Genomic DNA, 19,221 nt, shown 5'->3' with positions numbered 1-19,221 from the left:
GGCCATAAGAACATAAGATATATGCTAACTATTTATGCTAAACACTCTGTTCCACTTTGCATTTTGCTGTGACACTGGGAGTTCCTTTCCCAGCCCTGAAGAAGAGCTCCGTGTGGCTCGAAAGTTTGTCTGTCTCACCACCAGCAGTTGGTCCAATAAAAGAAATTACCTCACCCACCTTGTCTCTCTTGGTAGAAAAGGGGCTAGATTAACCAGAACTGCATTTGAAACTGATCAACCTTGTTTTTCTTTGAAAACTCTGATTAGTCTTTTTTAATGGTCAAAAACTCAAAGTGATGGTCTCAGAATGAGCTGGACAGGTGGAGAAGGAAGAAGCGCCCACTCAGATAGTGGGCATTGGTCAATGTCCATGTTACGAAGAGCTCTTGGCTCTTCTAGCCAAAGGGTATGTCTGTCTCTATTGGGATAACACCTTAATTCCTGCTTCCTCTGAAGCCAGGACTTGCTATGTAAACGGTGTCCTAGTCCTCTAGGAAGCATAGGTTAGCAACGCACCAGCTCTCAGATGTGTAGAGTCTTATATCTGTGAAAGGGCCTGCTGCTAGTACAGGAATTTTTAAGTGCTAATCTGAGCTCTGTCACTAGCCTGCTGATGGACAAGTCATCTCCCCACTTTGCAACTTAGTTACCCTATTTGTCAAGTGGGGAGAATGAAATTGACCTGCCATCTGGGGGAGTTGAGGCTGCATTGCTGTTTGTAAGGTGCTCAGTGATACCACAGCGATGAACCCACATAGATGCAGGTACTATCTGCTTTCAAGAGTTGGCCTCTCACATGGCAGTCAGTCTTACTGGTCCTGAGTGAGCTCCAGAGCACAGTCAGTGCTGCACTGTTTAATTTTCTCTTGACATCAGTATGTTTAGGAGTTCTAGTGACCCAGACACTTAAAGAATCCTTTAACACTTAAGGGTTAGCAGCCTTTTTCACAAGGGAAAGGTCTCAGTTTGCACTGTGCTGCCTGTGCTGAGTGGAAGTTCAACCCCTCTCCCTAGGAACGTGTAAAAGCCCCTCCCTGACCTCTCCAGCAAGGGTTTCTTTGTGATTGTGAACATGGAAAAACAGCCAGTTCCTAGTTCTCTGGAGATTCTCCTCTTCTCTCCTTCCTGTCCCTGTAAAATGAGGCTGAATTTGGCTCGCTTTTTGATGAAAGATGAGATCTGACTGTAAAATTCCCATGAGCTCTTGGGTTTTCCCTGTCTCCGAATTGTTAGCCGGAGCCTCACCTGTCTGGAGGGCTAGGTGATCCTTCTAGATTGCAGTTGAGAGCTTTGGGGGAGGGTGTGAGGAAACTTCCACTCTGGCTCCCGGCCATGCTGTGACTGGTGAGCAAAGTTCAGTGTGTTGCCAAACCTGAAGTATTTGTGGTGGTCACCGGGAGAAATTCCACACTCATTAATGTTCCTGCCTGAACCTCTGTATCTTTGAGAACTTGTGCAAATTCCTGATTTCCTGCCAGGACCAGACTCCCCTGTGTTAACTTCAGAAGGGGCAGGGGTGAGCTCTCCTGTTGAATATAACAGAGTCAGGTGACCTCTCTTCCCTCCTGCCCTGCCACTTCAGAAGGTGACTGTGAGTTCCTGGTAGGAACTCTGCCAGCTGGTGAGTCCCCATAGGAGACAGAACAGCTGCAAGCCAATTGTCACCACATAAAGTCCTGAGAGTCAAATGGCTGAGGAAGTTTTCTCCTCTTGGTGCTGTGAATAAGTTTGAAAGTAAGTCAGGAAGCCAGCGTTGGTCAGCAGCTCCTAACCTGGATGTCCTCTCCAGTTATTGGAGGGAGATTGAGTCCTGAGATGCATTATGTGTTTGGAAAGAGGCCATCTCGTGGTGGGATTTTGTTGCCCTCTGCCGCTGCTGCTTTCTTCAGACTTATCATAGAACTGGAAGGGACCTCGAGAGGTCATCTAGTCCAGTCCCTTGCACTCAAGGCAGGACTAAGTATTATCTAGCCCATCCCTGACTGGTGTTTGTCCAACCTGCTCTTAAAAATCCCTCATGATGGACGTTACACAACCTCCCTAGGTAATTTATTCCAGTGCTTAATTACTCTGATAGTTAGGAAATTTTTCCTAATGTCCAACCTAAACTGCCCTTGCTGCAATTTAAGCCCATTGCTTCTTGTCCTATCCTCAGAGGTTAAGAAGAACAATTTTCCTCCCTCCTCCTTGTAACAAACTTTTATGTACTTGAAAACTGTTATGTCCCCTCTCAGTCTTCTCTTTTCCAGACTAAACAAACCCAATTTTTTCAATCTTCCCTCATAGTTCGTGTTTTCTAGTACTTGAATCATTTTTGTTGCTCTTCTCTGGACTTTTTCCAGTTTGTCTACATCTTGCCTGAGACGAAGGGAGGCTACATGGGGATGCTGGAGGAGGCAGGCAGTATACCACTTTGTCGCTTGGGAGTCTGCCCAGAGCGATTTACCTGGCACTTGCTAGCGGAGAATAGTTGCTTGTTTGTAATTGAGGCCTGCACCTTTGTCGCATCACCCTACTACTGTAACTCCGCTCCTGCTTCGTTGGCCAGCTCATGCTGCGAACCGACAGGCCAAGCGAGAGAAAGTAAAACTTCTGCTGTTCCCAAGAGAGAACTTCAAGGAAGAGAGACAAGCAGAGGAACCCATGTTGTGGTGGGTGTGGCTCAGATCAAAGCAGCCCTGGAACTTGTAGGTGCTCAGCCAAAAATCAAACTGCCTGTGCATCTCGCATTGACAGCACAGGGAGCTGCAGGGCTATTTCATCCCTGTGTGACTTCATTTAACTTGGCCCAGATTGTTTTAGGGGTCTCACAGTCCTGTTCTCCCCTTCCTTCATTAAGCATGGCATTTACTGCTCTCACTTGTATCACTTCTGGAATCAGATAGTAAGCTCCTTGGGGCAGGGATCAGAAGGGACCAGTGGATCATCTAGATATCACAGGCCATATTACATTGCACCCCAGTTCCCCTGTGTTGAACCCAAAAGCTTGTTTTTGACTAAAGTGTCTTCCAGAAAGGCAGCCAGTCTGGATTTGAGAACATCAAGAGATGGATAACCCACTACTTCCTTTGGTCTTTTGTTCCAATGGTTAATTACCCTCACTGGAGGAAGGATAGCCCAGTGGTTAGGGCACTGGCTAAGGATGTGGGGGACCCGGCTTCAATTCCCTGCTCTGCCATGGTCTCCCTGTGTGGCCTGGGACAAGCCTCTCAGTGCCTCAGTTTCCCATCTGTAAAATGGGGATGACGTTTCTCTACCTCAAGGGGTTTTGTGAAACGCGTTGAGATCTGCTGATAAAAGAAGCTCTATAAGAAATATACTTTGTTGTTGTTGTTACTGATAAATATTTGTGGCTTATTTCCAGTTTGAAATTGTCTGGCTTCAGCTTCGAGTCACTGGTTCTTGTTCTGCCTTTCTCTGCTAGATTAGAGAGCCCTTTAGTACTCAATATTTTCTCCCTGTGAAGATACCTGTTCACTGTAATCAAGGCGCCTCTCAATCTTTGTCATAAACTAAACAGATTGAGCTTTTTAAATCCCTTATTCTAGGGCACTTTCTTCAGCCTTTGAATCATTTTTGTGGCTCTTTTCTGCACCCTCTCCTATTTTCTCAACATCCTTTTTAAAATGTGGACCCCAGAACTGGATGTAGTATTCTAGTATCAGTCCTGCTAATGCCATGAAAATGCTCTCCACTCCTTACTACTCCCCGTTTATCCATCCAAAGAAAACATTAGCCCTTTTTGCCACAGCATTGCACTAGGAGCTCATGTTTCAGTTGCCTGTCCACTATGATCCCTAAATCCTGTTCATAATCACTGCTTTCCAGGATGCAGTCCACCATTCTGTGGGTCTGGCCTACATTCCTTGTTCCCAGGCATGTAATTTTTGCATTTGGCTGGATGAACACGTTTTGTTTGAATGGGCACAGCTTAACGAGCAACCCAAATGGCTGTGTATGACTGCCCTGTCCTCCATCATCATTTCGCATTATATCAATCTTTGTGTCATCTGCAAGTTCATCTTCAATAGATTAATATTTACTTCCAGAAATTTGATTAAAATTGTTGGCTAATATATGCTGGCTAGCATGTGTGTGCGTGTGTATACACACTAATATATATTATCTGCAACATATAAATGTATTGGTATGCCTTGTGCACCATTAACATAAAGCACAAATATTGTAACAGTGATATAGCTTAAACCGGCCTGTACCATAACCCTGTTCGCTATGCTAAGTATCCCATAACTCCTTGCATTTGCTGAAGTAAGCATTTGGCATAAGGAAACTTGTCAAAATCAAGATACATTTGTTCCATGCCTTCATGGAAAGTACCTTCATGGCCAGTACCTGGAAGGTAATATCCCAAACAAAGATAAGGAAGGAACAGAAAAACAAGTTAGGGTACTGGGACAAACTGATGGGTTGGATTTGACATAGAAAGAGATGTGTAACTTGTAAAATCATGATCTAAATAACACCAGATGGAATGTGTAATTTTGGGAGCACGCTTTCTATGTAAGGTGCATGTAACATTGCTGCACAGGATGGCTTCCCGGACCCTGGTATCAAAGAAAACCTTTTTCCTGTACTATGTGATTATTGGCTTATAACTCTAAACCTGACTGACACTGGTTATTTTGTCTCTTAAGTATATTTTATAATGAACCAAAGTGTGATCAAGCAATTGACTATGCCATTTATCAACAAAATGTTGAATAGTCTTGGAACCTGTACCAATCCGTGCAGAGCCCTACTAGAAACACCCCTATTTGATGAGGATTCCCCATTGATAACTGCTTTTTGAGATTTGTCAGTCAGTTCCTAATCCATTTGAAGTATGCTTTATTATTGTATCGTGCTTGTTCTTTAATCAGAACATTATGTGGTACTCAGTCAAATACCTCACAAAAGTCTGTTATATCTACACAATTCCCTTTATCAACCAAACTGGTAACCCCTTCAAAGAGTGAAATCAGATTTGTTTGAGAAGATCTGTTTTCCATAAAACCATGTTGCCTGGCATTAATGATATTCCTCTCCTTTTAATTCTTTAGTGATTGAATCGTGTATCAGCTTTCCTATGGTTTTGTCCAGGGTTAATGCTAGGCTAATAAGCCTGTAGTTACCCCGGTCATCCCGTTCACCCTTTTTGAATACTGGTGCAACAATGGATCAAATTTGTGTTCTCAGACGTGCCTCTAACATCATACATAGTGATGGCTGTAAAAGGACTCTGTATACATAGTACTGGACATGAATGCCCGAAGTCTTCCACACACTGTAACTTGAAATTGACCAGGTACATGCATACAGTATCTTTCCCTGGGCCTTTCGCCCCTGCAATCAGAAAGGATTGTGTAAATGTACTGTAAAGTGAACTGGACTCAGGAATTGGAAAGCGCTCACTAACCCCAGAGCCACCTACTGATGCTCCACATTGCAAGGATCACAGGAGGATTAAGTACACAATTTTCTCCTGAAGCTGCAGCCACCAGCTGTGTGATAAACTAGGCCATAGAAAAGGATCTCTCTGCTCCCTGCACAGCAGTCTGAAATAGCCCTCAGTGCTCCTGGCTCCTGTAGCAGGCCAGCATAGTGCACAGCATAACCTTCGACCACCTGCACCCCTACTTACTGGCAGGTTCTTTACACCCAGCCCCAGGGCACCTGGTGTTAAATACATCAACAGCGTTACTCCATGGTGGTTGGGCTCAAAGCGTAAATGCGTCATCCCTGGCTCCAGTCAGACAGAACTCCAACTCTGCTGGACTGCCAACAGGAGCAGCTTCCAGAGAGTGCAACTCCAGCACCTGACCAGGAGAGCAAGCCAGCTGACTGTAACGATCCAGATGGGATGCAAGGGAGAGGAGGTGCAATCTCGCGTAACTGGGTCCTAGACCATTTAGGGTTTAAACACTTTATTCCTAGGAATGATGGGGACAGAGACAAACATTGGCAGCAGATCCAGAGGTGATGGGGGTAGGAAGTGAGCTGTAGCTCACGAAAGCTCATGCTCAAATAAATTGGTTAGTGAGTTTCCACGGTATGCATCCGATGAAGTGAGCTGTAGCTCACGAAAGCTCATGCTCAAATAAATTGGTTAGTCTCTAAGGTGCCAGAAGTCCTCCTTTTCTTTCTGGAACAGTGAGAGAACCTTGAGGGATGAGTGGGGGACCCAGGAGAGTGCATGGCTTCTCGACACATCAGCAGCTCAGCTGAACCGCCAGCTAGCTGTGCAACAGAGCTCCCCAGCCCTCTGCGGTGGAGGAAGCTGAGAGACAGGTTAGAAGACAAAGAGGTGGTCTGTAGTAAGAAGAACTGCAGAGCAGGCCGAGGGGCCCTCAGCCTCCTTTCTGAACAGGTTTCAGTGATCTAAGAGCCAGGAAACCCTCTGATCTCTCTCGGTGTTCCTGACATCACAAAGATTCTCTGGGAGCTAAAAGGTTAACGATTGTAACCAGCGCTGTGAGTGGACAGCCAGTGTGGGGTGTATTGTGCTCCTGACTACTTGGGTCTCTCGGGATGCTCCATCTCTCATCAGATCATGCTTTAAAGATAGTATCACACAAAGCAGATGGAGTCCTTTATGGCAAGAGACTATGTAGGTCCTGGAGGTGGGAGCACACCCCTGAACTCTCCTGCCTGTCCGAGAGTCCTCACTTGGCCCCAATAGGCATGAGCAAAGTGGTTACTAGAGGCATTGTGATGCAGAGAAGCACACCACAGATCTTCATTAAGGGACACTGACCGGTGTCAGCACAGCCCTGAGAGCCAGGAACTCATGGGTCTTAATCCCTGCTCTGACACTGATTCCACTGTGACCTTGGATGAGTTTCTTAACATCGTCTGCTGCAGTTTTCCCGTCCATAAAATGGGGGTACTGCTTACCACACATGCCTCATAAGGGGCAGTGGGGATTAATGTTTGTAAAGAGAAATTAACTATATTCCTGCTAAAGACCGAGCTCAGAACCTGTAGGGAGAGACCTTCAAAAGTGGTTGGTGTTGGCTTAATTCCACTTCCCTTGAAGTCCCAGGGAGCGGAGTTTACTGTACGTTTCCACAGTCTTTTCCGAGGTCACTGTCGTCAGGCTCCAGACAAAGTGCTGAGTGCTTCTAACAATGCCATCCCATAGGGTTTAACGTGCGGCAGAGTTAGCCTGGCTGTGTCTGCCACTGCCGTACCTAGCGTGCACAGCAAGCCCTGTGGAGAAACGGGCTGGTATCAGTGGGTGCGGGCTGTCAGAGCCCTAGGAATGACACCATACGCAACTTTCTTACCTCTCGCTGTGCTGCATTTGTTCCCATGGCTACGTGTAGCTTCCCTGCTTTCGCCTAGTGTATGTTAATATGCACATCCTGGCTAGCTTGGTGGCTGTTAATAGTATATAGAGCTTATGTTGCTGATTTTTTAACCCTGCCTAGGCCAATGGTATTCCTGGCCAATGCCTGCCTGGCTGCCTATGTGAAATGAGGTCTAGGTTTTGGTACATTTCCCGCTGGGGAGGTGTCCCCATCACCATCTCCCCTCCCACTCAAAATTGGTACTGATTCCCCCTCCCCCAATGTCAGTGGTGGCATGGAGACAGAGGTCTCCTGAGCCTTTAGGGGGTGTTCTTTGAGCTCAGGGGCGGGCACGCTGGCAGGGGATGGTGCAGGGAAGCTTGCACTGCTGCTCTCTGTGTTGTGCATGTCTAGAGCAGTGGTTTTCAACTGGTGGTCTGCGGCCCCCTGGCCACAGACTGTCTAAGATTTCTAAAGTGGTCTGCACCTCCCTTTGAAGTTTTGTAGAGATCTGCAAGTGGGAAAAGGTTGGATTTTTTTGTTGAAAATTTTGGTCTAGAGGTTTCTGCTTCCTTCAGTCTCCCAGTCTGTCAGTCTGCTTGAAATGCCGAAGTTACACTCGCACTCACTCGGAGAGCTTGCTGATCTGGCTATGCCTTTCCATGCTTACAGTGTTGAGCTTTACCGTGAATTTATTCTCTTGAGTGGCACCAGTAACCACACTTAAATCAGGACTGTATCTATTTGCATAATAGTGCAAACGCAACCTGGTCACGTCCTACTTCGGCTGCCTTATATAGGTCATAGCAGCCACGGTTTCAGAATGGCAGCTATTTCTTGCTTTTATCCTTTTTATTCCAGCAAGTTGGAAAAGCTCTGGTTAAGAAGCCAGTTCCTGTTTTGACCTAGGTGAACCCTGGAGAAAGGTCTGTCGTCTCTTGCTTGATTTGTGTGGAATCTTCCAGATAGCTGTGCACTGAGGAAATAAAAATAAGGCTGTAACCATTCCCTGCATTGCTTGTTTAATTTGACTATTTTTAATCTTTATTTGGCAGCTTTTATATTAAATCATTGATGCTTTAAAACCTCATACCTATTAAATGCCCACTGAAGGTGGAATTTATGTTGGTGTTTGGATTTATGTTAGTTATGGATTCTCTTGGAGACATCCTGCTAAAGTAACATCTAGCTACATCTGCTGTGTATTCCGGATAGCCTTATGGAGTGCTCTATGAGGCTATTTGGGAGAGAAGATCTACAGGTGCTGGAGAGCCAGAAGGATTCTAGGCAAAAGCCCCTTTGTTATCTAGGCCTCCCTGAATGGTTTGTCCACCTAATTTAACCAGCTGAGCCTCAGATGTGCTACTGGTAGGATGTTAGAAGCTGGGCTAGGGCAGCAAGCTCAGTATCATTATAGACATTTAAAAGGCAATCCGTTTAAAACTGATCCACAGAAAAAACTTTTCTACAAGCACATAAATAACTAAGGCACTGTAATGGGGCAGGACTCACCACCTCAGTGCCTCCTGCTGGCCATGCTGGAAATTAGCTCTTGGTTACCAGTGAGCATTCCTCTAATGGTGTCTCACTGCCATCACTTCTGCTCTGCCTCTAAGACCTGCATCGCTCCCCAGATCGTGGCGTCCTCTTCTGGGCACAGCCCTCCAGCTGTGCCCCACTCTGCTTTCTCTCCCCTTCCGGGGGAACCAGCTGTCTCTAGTCCATCCACTTGTTGCTGTGGCCTACTGCAGCCTTCGGTCTAGCCCCTCCCCTCAAGGAGTAAACTACAGTCTGAATACTGGTCACTCCCTCTGCGACAAGTGGGAGAAAAGAGGGTGGACGGACCTGCCCGCTATTCTGGGCCCTGACCCAGGGACCCTATAGCCAGCGGCCATATGCTGCTGCTCCTCCAACTCCCACTGCCTATTTCCCTGGGCCATTTCCCTGTAGCCCTAGCACCTTTCTGGCCCTTTTTATCAGGGGCCTCAGTTTGGCAATCCTCAGGCTAGAGCTCACTATTGCTCCCCTAACCCTACCCAGCACTGCTCTATCTAAGGTGGTACTCTAAGGCAGCCAGTCCTCCCTTGCACTCCAGGGAGAGATTCCCTCTGTTCTACTCAGCAGCCCTTCTTATATGGGCCAGCCTGGCCCTAATTGGCTGCTCCACTAAGCCTTCTCCCTATTGGCTGGCTCAGTCAGCCCTCTTCTAATTGTCTGGGTTCTGCGCAGCCTCTCCAAGGCTGCTTTAACCCTTCTTCTGCCTGACAGGCACTCATTGCTTCAGGATGTTGCAACTAAGAGAGCTTACAGGGTTCAGAAAAGGATTAGAATGTACAGGGATAATGACAGAATCAGCAGTGACATTAGGCTGGATAAAAATGTATAAGAAAGATAAACCTTCCTACTCTAGGACACAAACCAACCCCTAACTGATGGGGCTAGATTATTTCAGCCGTCTAAGCATGTGAGAGAGAGAGAATGCTCGGTGCCACCTCAGAGACCAGTGTCCCATCTCTAGCCATACTCATCGCTGATGAAGGAAGGAGATATTCAAAAACAAAACAAAAAAAAAACCCCAAACCCTCCCCAGATATGTTGTGGAGGGAATCCCTTCCTGACTGCTGCAGGTGGCCAGCTGAAACCCTGAAGCATGGCTCTAGGAACATAAAGCATAAACCAGAAGTGAGCGACAGGGCTGTGGAGCCTTGCTCCCTACCAGGCCTCTGTACCCTAGGACTGTGACTGAGAAAGGGATGATGGCGGTGGAGGAGCATTTTAAATTACATCCTCCTCTGATTTTCCAGTGCATCTTGTCCCTTCTATCTCTCCTTCAGGGCATGTCTACACTACAATATTAAGTTGACCTACGTTAGGTTGACTTACAGCCACCACAGTAATTAATGTGATGGCTGATGTCCACACTGCCCTCCTGTCAGTGGTGCATGTCCTCACCAGGAGCACTTCCACTGACTGAAGAGGGGCAGTGTGGGGGGCTGAGATCCAGGGCTCTCAGCGCTGCACTGCTTCCCACTGGAAGCCCAGCTGCCTGGCCAGGGCTTCTTACCTCTCTACTGAGAGTGGAGGGGAAGCTGCTTGGTGTGTCTCTCCTCTGGTGGGGTGCTCCATGCCCAGAATCTGGTCAGCTGCCATGTTCCTAGCAGGGAGTCGAGACACCAGGGGACAGCAGGGCTCCCTCTGGGGAGCCTGGGTGGCAGTCTAAGCCAGGAGCCTGAGTGGCAGCCCAGCTTGGGGTGGAGACCTAGCAGCAGCCTAGCTGGAAGCTGGCTTTCTTGTCAATTTCATGGCTCCAGCCGATGTAAGGAACAGTTTCGCGCTGACATAAGCCCTATGCCTCTCATGGAGATGGGGTTATTATGTCGGTGTACTACGGCACTTACATCGGCAGGAACCAGGCTGTAGTGTGCATTGTCCATTGTGAGGATAACTTCATTTATAGTGCTTTCTCTTCTGTAGGATTGTGACCGTTGCCTCCCTGGGACTGAAATAGAGTGACTGTGAGATCAGCTAGCACAAGGGTGGCCAAGCTGTGGCTCCGGAGCCACGTGTGACTCTTGAGAAGTTTAATATGCATCTCCTTGTATAGGCGCTGACTCCGGGGCTGGAGATATTGGTGCCAACTTTCCAATGTGCCGGGGGTGCTCACTGGTCAACCCCCGGCTCTGCAACAGGCCCTACCCCCATTCCACCCCTTCCTGTCCCCTCCCCTGAGCCTGCTGTGCCCTTGTTCCTACCCCTCGCCTCCCGAGCCTCCTGCATGCTACAAAACAGCTGATCGGGAGGTGTGGGGAGGGAGGGGGAGGTGCTGGTTGGCGGGGCTGCCAGTGGGTGGGAGGTGCCGGGAGCGGCAGGTGGGGGAGCAGATGGGGGGCTGCTGACATATTATTGTGGCTCTTTGGCAATGTACATTGGTAAATTCTGGCTCCTTCTCAGGCTCAGGTTGGCCACCCCTGAGCTAACACGTCAGTAGCAGGCATTTTGCAGTTAAATAACCTCTGAAAGAGATTCAGCTGCTGCTTAGGGCAGATCTCCTCCTCTTGGCTTAAATGCTCATCTTAGGGAGACTTATGCTGCTTGGGGTTGCTCCCAAGAACAGGGTGACTTGGATGGGTTTAGGGGGGTATCTTGTTCTGAGGCAGATAACAAGGAAATTTAGGCTGACTATCCGAAAAACCTTCCTGACAGTTAGCTCTGCTGGAACAGTGGGCCTCTCTGTGGTGACACGGTGACCCATGGCTTTAGTCATTAAGACTGTATTGGACAAAGCTTAACATACTCTAAGAACACTCTTGCACTGGCCTCTGAGGATGAAGTAGATGAGATAGCAAGTATCTTCCATCTGTAAAGTTTGTCCTGACTCTGGCTTTTTCTTGTAGGTATAAGGATGACCTAGACAGTCCTACTGAGGAGAACGGGAAGCAGAAAGTCCTGTACAGCCTAGAATTCACCTTTGATGCTGATGCCCGTGTTGCCATCACAATCTACTGCCAGGCTACAGAGGAATTCATCAGTGGCATGGCAGTGTAAGTACTGGGAAAACAGATTTAAAGGGGCACTGGCAACTTACAGGTCACAAGTCTGTCTGAAATTTTTCTTCTGGTACAAGTAACACCAAAGGAGGCAGGAGAGAGCACGAGGTTTCTCCTTTACAGTTTGCTTGCTTTGTGCATTTGGCAGCTCTGTATCTTAGTAGTTTCCCCTGTTAGTTAGTTGTGTGGGTTTTTCCATGCACATTTGGGAAAAGAAAACTAAAGCCATACAGTTTGTCAGGGAGACACAAGGTGTAGCTCCTGAAGGTGTAAGCTCATTTTTTGTAACTGACCAACTAGATTTCAAGAGGATGTCCCTTTTCATTGCAACACCTGGGTCAATAGAACTGATGCAGTGAGAATGAGCGCCCTTCAAGGATCAGGAGAGGGAAAAATGTGTAAGGAATCGAGCCGCCTCCCCCGGCTTTAGGGGTTAAATGACCATCTTATGAAATTAATTATATTGAAGGGTCTCTCCTGTGTTTTATAGGCAATAATGCCTGTTAGATGTTTCCTTCCTGGTGCCTACTCTAACATTTGTGTGGTCAAAGTTCAACCAAGGGAATGTTAGTGTGGCTTGTATCGTCAATATAATTCAGTCATGAAGACTCAAAGTCCTAGTATGCAATGCTTAATCTAGATCAGCATATCTAGGCTGCGTCCAATCAAGGCGGAGTTTTATATTTTTGGGATGTTTTAGTCTCAAGGGGGCACACTTCCGTGTTCAAAGACCTAGGGTGCCTGTAATTTTCTTTTTTTCCATGCAATTTAAGTACACGGGGGCCTGGTGACTTACTACTGCAGGCCTCATATGGCATGATTTTTAGACCCCTCTATTTATAAATAGCTCAGGATCTTTTGTCGCTAACAGAAATCTCTAGGCTGGAGAAGCTTAATGTAGATCTCTAATTGATGGCTGACATCTCTCTACAGTTAGAATTAAGGGTTTCTGCAATTGTGTTATACATCATACTGGCTTTTAAAGGAAACTTGTGTAATTTAAGGTAAGTGATCTATTAATGATTAAAGCAGAAAAAAAAATCAAATAGAATTGATGTCAAAAGACTTGCTTAGGCACAATGTAAACATCCTGCTAATGATCAATGAATGTTGTTTTTAGAAATGGGGCCAAAGGCTGAACATTCCCACCCAGATGTGAATTCCTCCAAACTTGGAGGGTGTCCAAAGTCAGGATTTTGATCAGGCTCCTCTCTAGTTTTGTTAAAGCCTGCAGCTGTCTTTACTCTTTGTGAAAAGTAATAAATTAGCTCCTCTTACAGAGCTTTGGCACCTCTTGGGAAGCTTTGAAAACCCAGCTCTTCAGCCTCAGTTTCTCCTGAGCAGTGCAGTATATAGGCAGGCTCCTAGAAATCCTAACTGTTTCCATGTTATGTTTTTGTAAGCCTTTAAAAAGGTTTCCTGTGAATTTAGTGCTAGCGAAGGTCTCGGCTTGACACTCTTGGCACTTGAAGTCCTCTGTCCCTAAAACTGGTGAAACGTGGCTAAGCAGCAGTGCCAGCTTCTCTGCTACTGCCCTGCAGAATATCCCTCACCCTTGCTCTGAAAAGGGATCATCTTTAGGGACTGTGCCTTTATGTTGGAGTGGCATAGCTGTCCAGTGCGCAAGTCCTTAGACTGAAAGAGCACAGCTGGGTTCTGTTCCTGCCTTTCACTGACCCTTGAGCAAATCAACCATGCCTCAGTTTCCCCTCCCATACCATGAGGATAATGATGGCTTATGACTGGGTGGTGGTGGTTATGGTTGCAACAGAAGCCGATGGACTCTTCTGAAGCCAAGATCCTGATTTAATGCAGATGTGGTAGATAATAGGGATCTGGGGAAGAGAGCAGCAAATATAGACTTTATAAACTGCTTTAATTCAACCCAGACTATTTTCCCATGTGATGGTGGCGGCAGCTTTGTAAGCACATCTTGGGGCTAGTGCAGCTGCCTGAAGTGGGTATCTCTGCTTCTCTGGATTTAGCACGCTGCTACTAAAAACGTTCTTTTAAAGCCCTGATTTTAGCTTTGCCAAGCAGTTCTGTAAGGGCAAACACTATAATTGCTTTGATTTATTCTCCAAGTTCTGGTGGAAAAAACAACTCTGGGCTGCATTTAGAACACCTCAAAGTGGGGAGCTGCATTTTTAGCACACTAATTGGAGTGCACGATCGTTGAGGGTACTTTTATCTCCATTGGTTTGACACTAATATCTAAACTGAAGGGTCAGTGTGTGCAACTGTTGTGTGTGTTAGAATCAATGCCCCCTCTCACCCCTTTCAGACTGATATGCCCAGCGCTTCAGGGGGGAGCAGGATCTCTCTGAAAACCAAAGTCACTTTTTCCTCTTAAGTGGAAGCCAATCTCTGAAGCAGGAGAGGCTTCCTCCAAAGGTGCCAAGGCAAACGTGTCCTCTTAGCCACCAGTCTGCAGCATGCTCCTTGGAAGTTCTAAATGGCTGAAGCTCACTTCCCTGGCTACTTTGCTGAAAGACCCACCTCACAATCCCTAATCGTACTAACATGATGTTTGTTTCAGTCCCCGGCTTGGAGCATGGCTTGGGCCTCTTAGAGTCATTTTGCTGCATTTTGGAGGAGGGACTCTCAGCTCTCTGTGCAGAGACCATTCTCCATGGACCACAACCCCCCCGGCCTGCTTATCCTGCAGCTCTATCCAGAGCTAATAGGTCTCCTTCCCTTTGCTGAGAGAACTGGGGTCCATTTCAAAGACAAAAGGAAATCTCCTCCCAGAATGGCTCAGCACTCCAATTAGAAAAGGAATGGCATCAGTACCATGGGAATCCATCTTGAAGACAGAAGGAGTCTCTTCTCTGCTTGAGACTTCTCTGTCTGTTTCATGAGACAGCTGAGTTTTCTGGAGTCTGTTAAGCTGGGGAAGATAGCATGTGTGTGTGGTATGAGCAGCCTGTGTGTTTCATTGCATGATTAGTGGCTTTGAGCTCCCTTCCCTAATCTGTCCAAAGCCTCACACCACACTGGCATGTCATGCTCTTCGTTAAAACAGGGTCCCTAGGGATTTTACAGCTGCAGGTGTCTTGCTGAATGTCATAAAACCATTTCCTAACTGTGAGGTATGAACGTTTAGTAGTCCCCTAAGGGAAAGAGTTGGAGTCAGCCCCATGACTGGAGTCACTTAAAACTAGCCATTTGGGCTGGACATGCACTTTAAGGAACAATCCTGTGCTGCCAAAGGTGACCTAATAGTTTTGGTTTCTAACTCTGTGTGAGGATACTGTTCAGTACTTGTGCAGAGCTTTTCCTTTCCATGTGCTTTAGAGACAAGAGATGCTCTTCCCTAAATTACTTATACTGCACTGTTTGCTTGCAGGCACAATGAAGCACAGCTGATTTCATTGGAATGATTTATTACATTTCATTTCTATTAGTATCAGGTATTGCAAAACCACCCCACCCAATCCTGTCTCTTTTAAAGTGACAGCCCATGTGACACTGGGTCACTTACCATCTGTTTGAATGTGGGATTTTGAACTTAATTCCTTTTGATGGTGGTGAACCAGCTAATTAAATGTATGCCTTGGCCTACTGGCTGCATTCATTTGAGTGTGTACAGAAAGGAGGCAGCAGGACTAGATGAGCCTCTTGTCACTTAATAGTCTCATGCTTATTCATGGCCTGTGAAAGTCCTTTCTCCTTGATTGTACAGAGAAGTCAAATTAAGCATGAGTGTCTATAGCAGAAGTGTGTGAAGCAATCCAGGGCTGGGTATTTACTGCTGTGCACAAACCTACTCCTCTCTTTAAGGCCAAAGCCTGCTTTGAGCCATACAGATAGCAGCCCCCAAAGAAATTCTATAGTGCTTGAAACTCCTATGCCATAAAACTAAATTCCAGAGATTTCACTGCCCACAGGTAAACCCTCTTTCTTTAATAAGAGTTTAGCCCCCTCTTGCCTTTCTCTGCAGCTGCACTAGCTGAACAACTTGGGCATGCTGGTTAGAGTAAATATGAGTGCAGCACGTCTTACACAATAAGTCCAGCTAGCAAATCTAGACCTGCTACAGTCTTGGGATGGTGAAACCTGCCTGCCAAAGGGCAGATTTCACACACTCGGCCACAGTTTCTCCAGGGCTGGTGCGGAGAAGCTATGCCTCTTCCTGGGAGAAAGGAGAGAGTTGACATTGCACTGTGTGGCAACCTACCACCAGGTCAGGAATGGACATACAAACGGACACAGGATCAAACCCCAAACATTGTGTGTGACCTGTCCTGCATGAGTCCTAACTGCCTCTGACAGAGACCTAAGGGGTCTGGCTTTTCATACTCAGCCTTTAGCAACATTTGTCTAGTGTATTCTGCCAATAAAATCCCAATTGAATTGAAGTGATGCCTATGCCTGACTTGGGACACCATGTGCTTGCTGTAGCTGATTTGACTGTATAGTAAGTAAAACCACACTCACCTGCGTACCCTATAATTCACACACAAAGCAGCTGTCACTTCCCACCTCCCCACAGCACTTTAATAACAGAGTTGCAGCGAGATCTCCTATTACTACAGCTGTTATTTTTATGCTGTACTGTTCTGAACATTTTTCTAGTACATTGTGAAGTATTGTCATAAATCATTAAAATGAAACTACCCCAGCAAGAATGAACAAAGCACGTTTTAGTGCAGTCCCCTGGATGTTTTTTTTTTATTCACCCAGCTGTTAATTTGCAAAATCAGTCTTTGGCACCCCATGCAAGTGGTTCCACTGACTGTCTAATCAGCCTGGCAAAATTCTACCAGCCAGGTTCTTAGCTGGTGTCAGTGTCGTGGCAATGGATTTCCAGTGTAACTATGCCAGTGTACACCAACTGGGGAGCTTGCCTGGGGCATGTAATTTTTGGCTCAGGCCGGCTGGGTAAGACATCTGCAGTTCTTTCTCCTCCAGACATTTATACTGTGCTCATCACCAAGATAGCTGAGGCCAAACTGGGAGACCTAAAATCAGACGTTTAAACTCCTAAAATAGAAGTGGTCTCTTTTTTTCTCCAAGCTTCCTGCTCCCACGGGCTTGAGTGGGATTTGTAAGTGCTCGGCTTCTCTGACAATCAGGCGGCTAAATCCTAAGGACTTGACTGTGGATTTAGGAGCCTAACTTTAGGCCCCCAGTTTGAAAGTATTGGCTTGAGCGTGTAAGGGTAAGGGCAGATGAGCAGGTGCTTTCCCTGGGTTGGTGCTTTTTAATGGTAGGTGTGCAGTGGTGCTCAAAACAGGCTGTGGATAGCTAATTATTGATCACGTGTGTCAGAACTGCATTAAACCTCTCGGCTGTTAGGTGGGTGAGCGGTGTAGCTGTCCTGGAGCAGCCTGCTGTGGACTCTGAAGAGAAGATCCCCTGCTTTACACTGCCAACCAACACACTGGAAATGGAGCTATCAGCTAGTTAAAAGTGCATCTAAGTAGCCAACCAACTGTACCACGCAACCATGGCAACAAAAGCATTATTATGGAGCTCTGGGAAGCTTTAAGCTCTAAATGCAAGACAGAAAACGTGAGGGAGATGACTGCTGTTGTGTAAATATGTGGGAGCTGCATCGTGCTCCTGGCTGGAGCAGAGGCAGGGCACACTAGGTGGTAGTGGCTGTTGTCGTGTTCTTTGGAGCCCTTGTGGGAGCTGTCTTACCATCTCTTTTCCACGCGCTTTGCGTTAGTTACCGTGGAAGTTGCAAGTGTGCTTTCCAGCCACAGCAGGTGCTTTAGTTCCTGACAGTCTGCGAGCTTCGCTTCTGTATCACAAAAGGGCTAGTCAGATCCTTTAAAGATGCTGAATCCAGATCTCCTAGCGGTGCTTCTACTCCCTGGTTTCCTCTTTCCTTGCACACTTTCCTCAGAGCCATGGTCTTGCCCTTCGCACAGCTCTGCCCTTCTCTCATCCTCTTTCACCTCAAGAGCCGCGCCTCCCATTCTCCTCACCTCCCTTGCTTGGTTTCTCTCCAGCCCCTGCTCTTTGAGCAAGCGCAAAGCCCCTCTTTCAAACCATTTGTTTTTACAGAGCTGCTGCTATTCCTCTCCCTTACAACGGAGAATACTGAGGATAACAGCCTATTACTATGGCTAACCAATGGAGTTACTCCTTTAGCTCAAGTACGTAAAGGTCTGGACTGTAGGTCCTTGGTTTGAACTCTGCTAAACACCCTTCAAGGATCATTATTTCTGCCTTAGCTTGCACCCGGGACATTTTGCTTCCCCTATGATTTGTAAGATACCACTTACACCCTGGACACAGTAAATAGTGGCACCAGGTGGAAGTTTCCTTGGATGCTTACAGCCCTGCTGGAACTTCTAACTTGGGTTAGGATAGAGAACCCAGCCGATTACAAGTGCAGAAGGCCTGGAGGGTGGCAGCTGGCCCTACTGCTCCAGGTGATGCCTTGGTTTCAGAGTAAGACCCTAACAAGGGAATAACTGTCACTCCGCCATAGGTGTGGAGGGAAAGTTGGCCAACACCCCTGGATCTGGTGTTGGTGCGGCTGGTGGGGGGTGCCCTTGAGCTAGTGGAGTTGTACTGCCTTCAGATCAAGGATGCTGCTCTTGCAGGGAGGGAAAGGGGCATGGGGCTTGGAGACATGGGTGTGAGAGGAGGGTATCAAATTTAGTTCCTGCTACTTGGCCCAAATGCTGATCCAATGCTAAGCTGCCACTGCTCTCTGTGTGCAGCCATTAGAGGGAGCCAAATGCCATCGCAGGCGGGACGCAGGCAGCCTGTCAGCAAGTGAGGGGAGGTGTGGAAAGATTTATCACTGTTAGATCACTGCTCAAGCTTTCAGCTGTGCATTGAGGGCAGGGGCCAGGCTTCCTCTTCAAAAGTATTGAGGAGACCTGAGCCTGTTAAAATATGTGCTGCCAGTACCCATACTCCAGACCTCTGGGGTCAGCCTTTGCTAGGCTGGGGTCCCTTGTCTGCAGTGCTTTGTGCTGCCCCATTGACTAATATTCCCATCCAGGCCACTATGGAACTGATCAACTTGACTGCAGATCAAGGCTGTGTTCTTGCGCTCTTTCCCTCTCCTGAGCTCACTTTCCCTTCCTTTTTGTGTCCAGAGTGAATGGCTGCCAGCCCCTGCCAGCTCCACTTCTCAGAGCAGCTATTTGTGATTCCTGGGAGGCTGCAGGCGTGAATGACTTTCTTAGAGTCCAGCACAGAGCAATCACTTGTTACATTGAGTTTTCTTTTTTGCCCCCTCTCCAGATACAGCACAAAGAATCCTTCTCTGCAGTCAGAGACGGTTCATTACAAGAGAGGGGTGAGCCAGCAATTCTCCCTGCCTTCCTTCAAGATTGATTTCTCAGACTGGAAGGACGATGAGGTAAATCTCTCCTTAGATTTCCCTCTTCTCCAAAACCCTGTTGTTCCAGAAA

The 19,221-nt window shown here is 47.0% G+C and overlaps 1 protein-coding gene across 4 annotated transcripts in view; it reads left to right on the top strand.

The window, feature by feature from the left end:
* The window catches only part of MGRN1 (mahogunin ring finger 1), a 106,347-nt gene that overhangs the window by 25,618 nt on the left and 61,508 nt on the right, over positions 1-19,221 (top strand). For all 4 annotated transcript variants that reach the window (XM_084641127.1, XM_084641130.1, XM_084641129.1 and 1 more), the window contains exons 4-5: positions 11,684-11,830; positions 19,052-19,169. In XM_084641127.1, coding sequence (XP_084497253.1) covers positions 11,684-11,830; positions 19,052-19,169 — 265 coding nt within the window. The remainder of the gene's footprint in view (positions 1-11,683; positions 11,831-19,051; positions 19,170-19,221) is intronic.

The sequence above is a fragment of the Lepidochelys olivacea genome, assembly GCF_965140295.1.
Source record: "Lepidochelys olivacea isolate rLepOli2 genome assembly, chromosome: 10".
Lineage (NCBI taxonomy): Eukaryota > Metazoa > Chordata > Testudines > Cheloniidae > Lepidochelys > Lepidochelys olivacea.
This window is presented reverse-complemented; position numbering and strand designations above follow the sequence as displayed.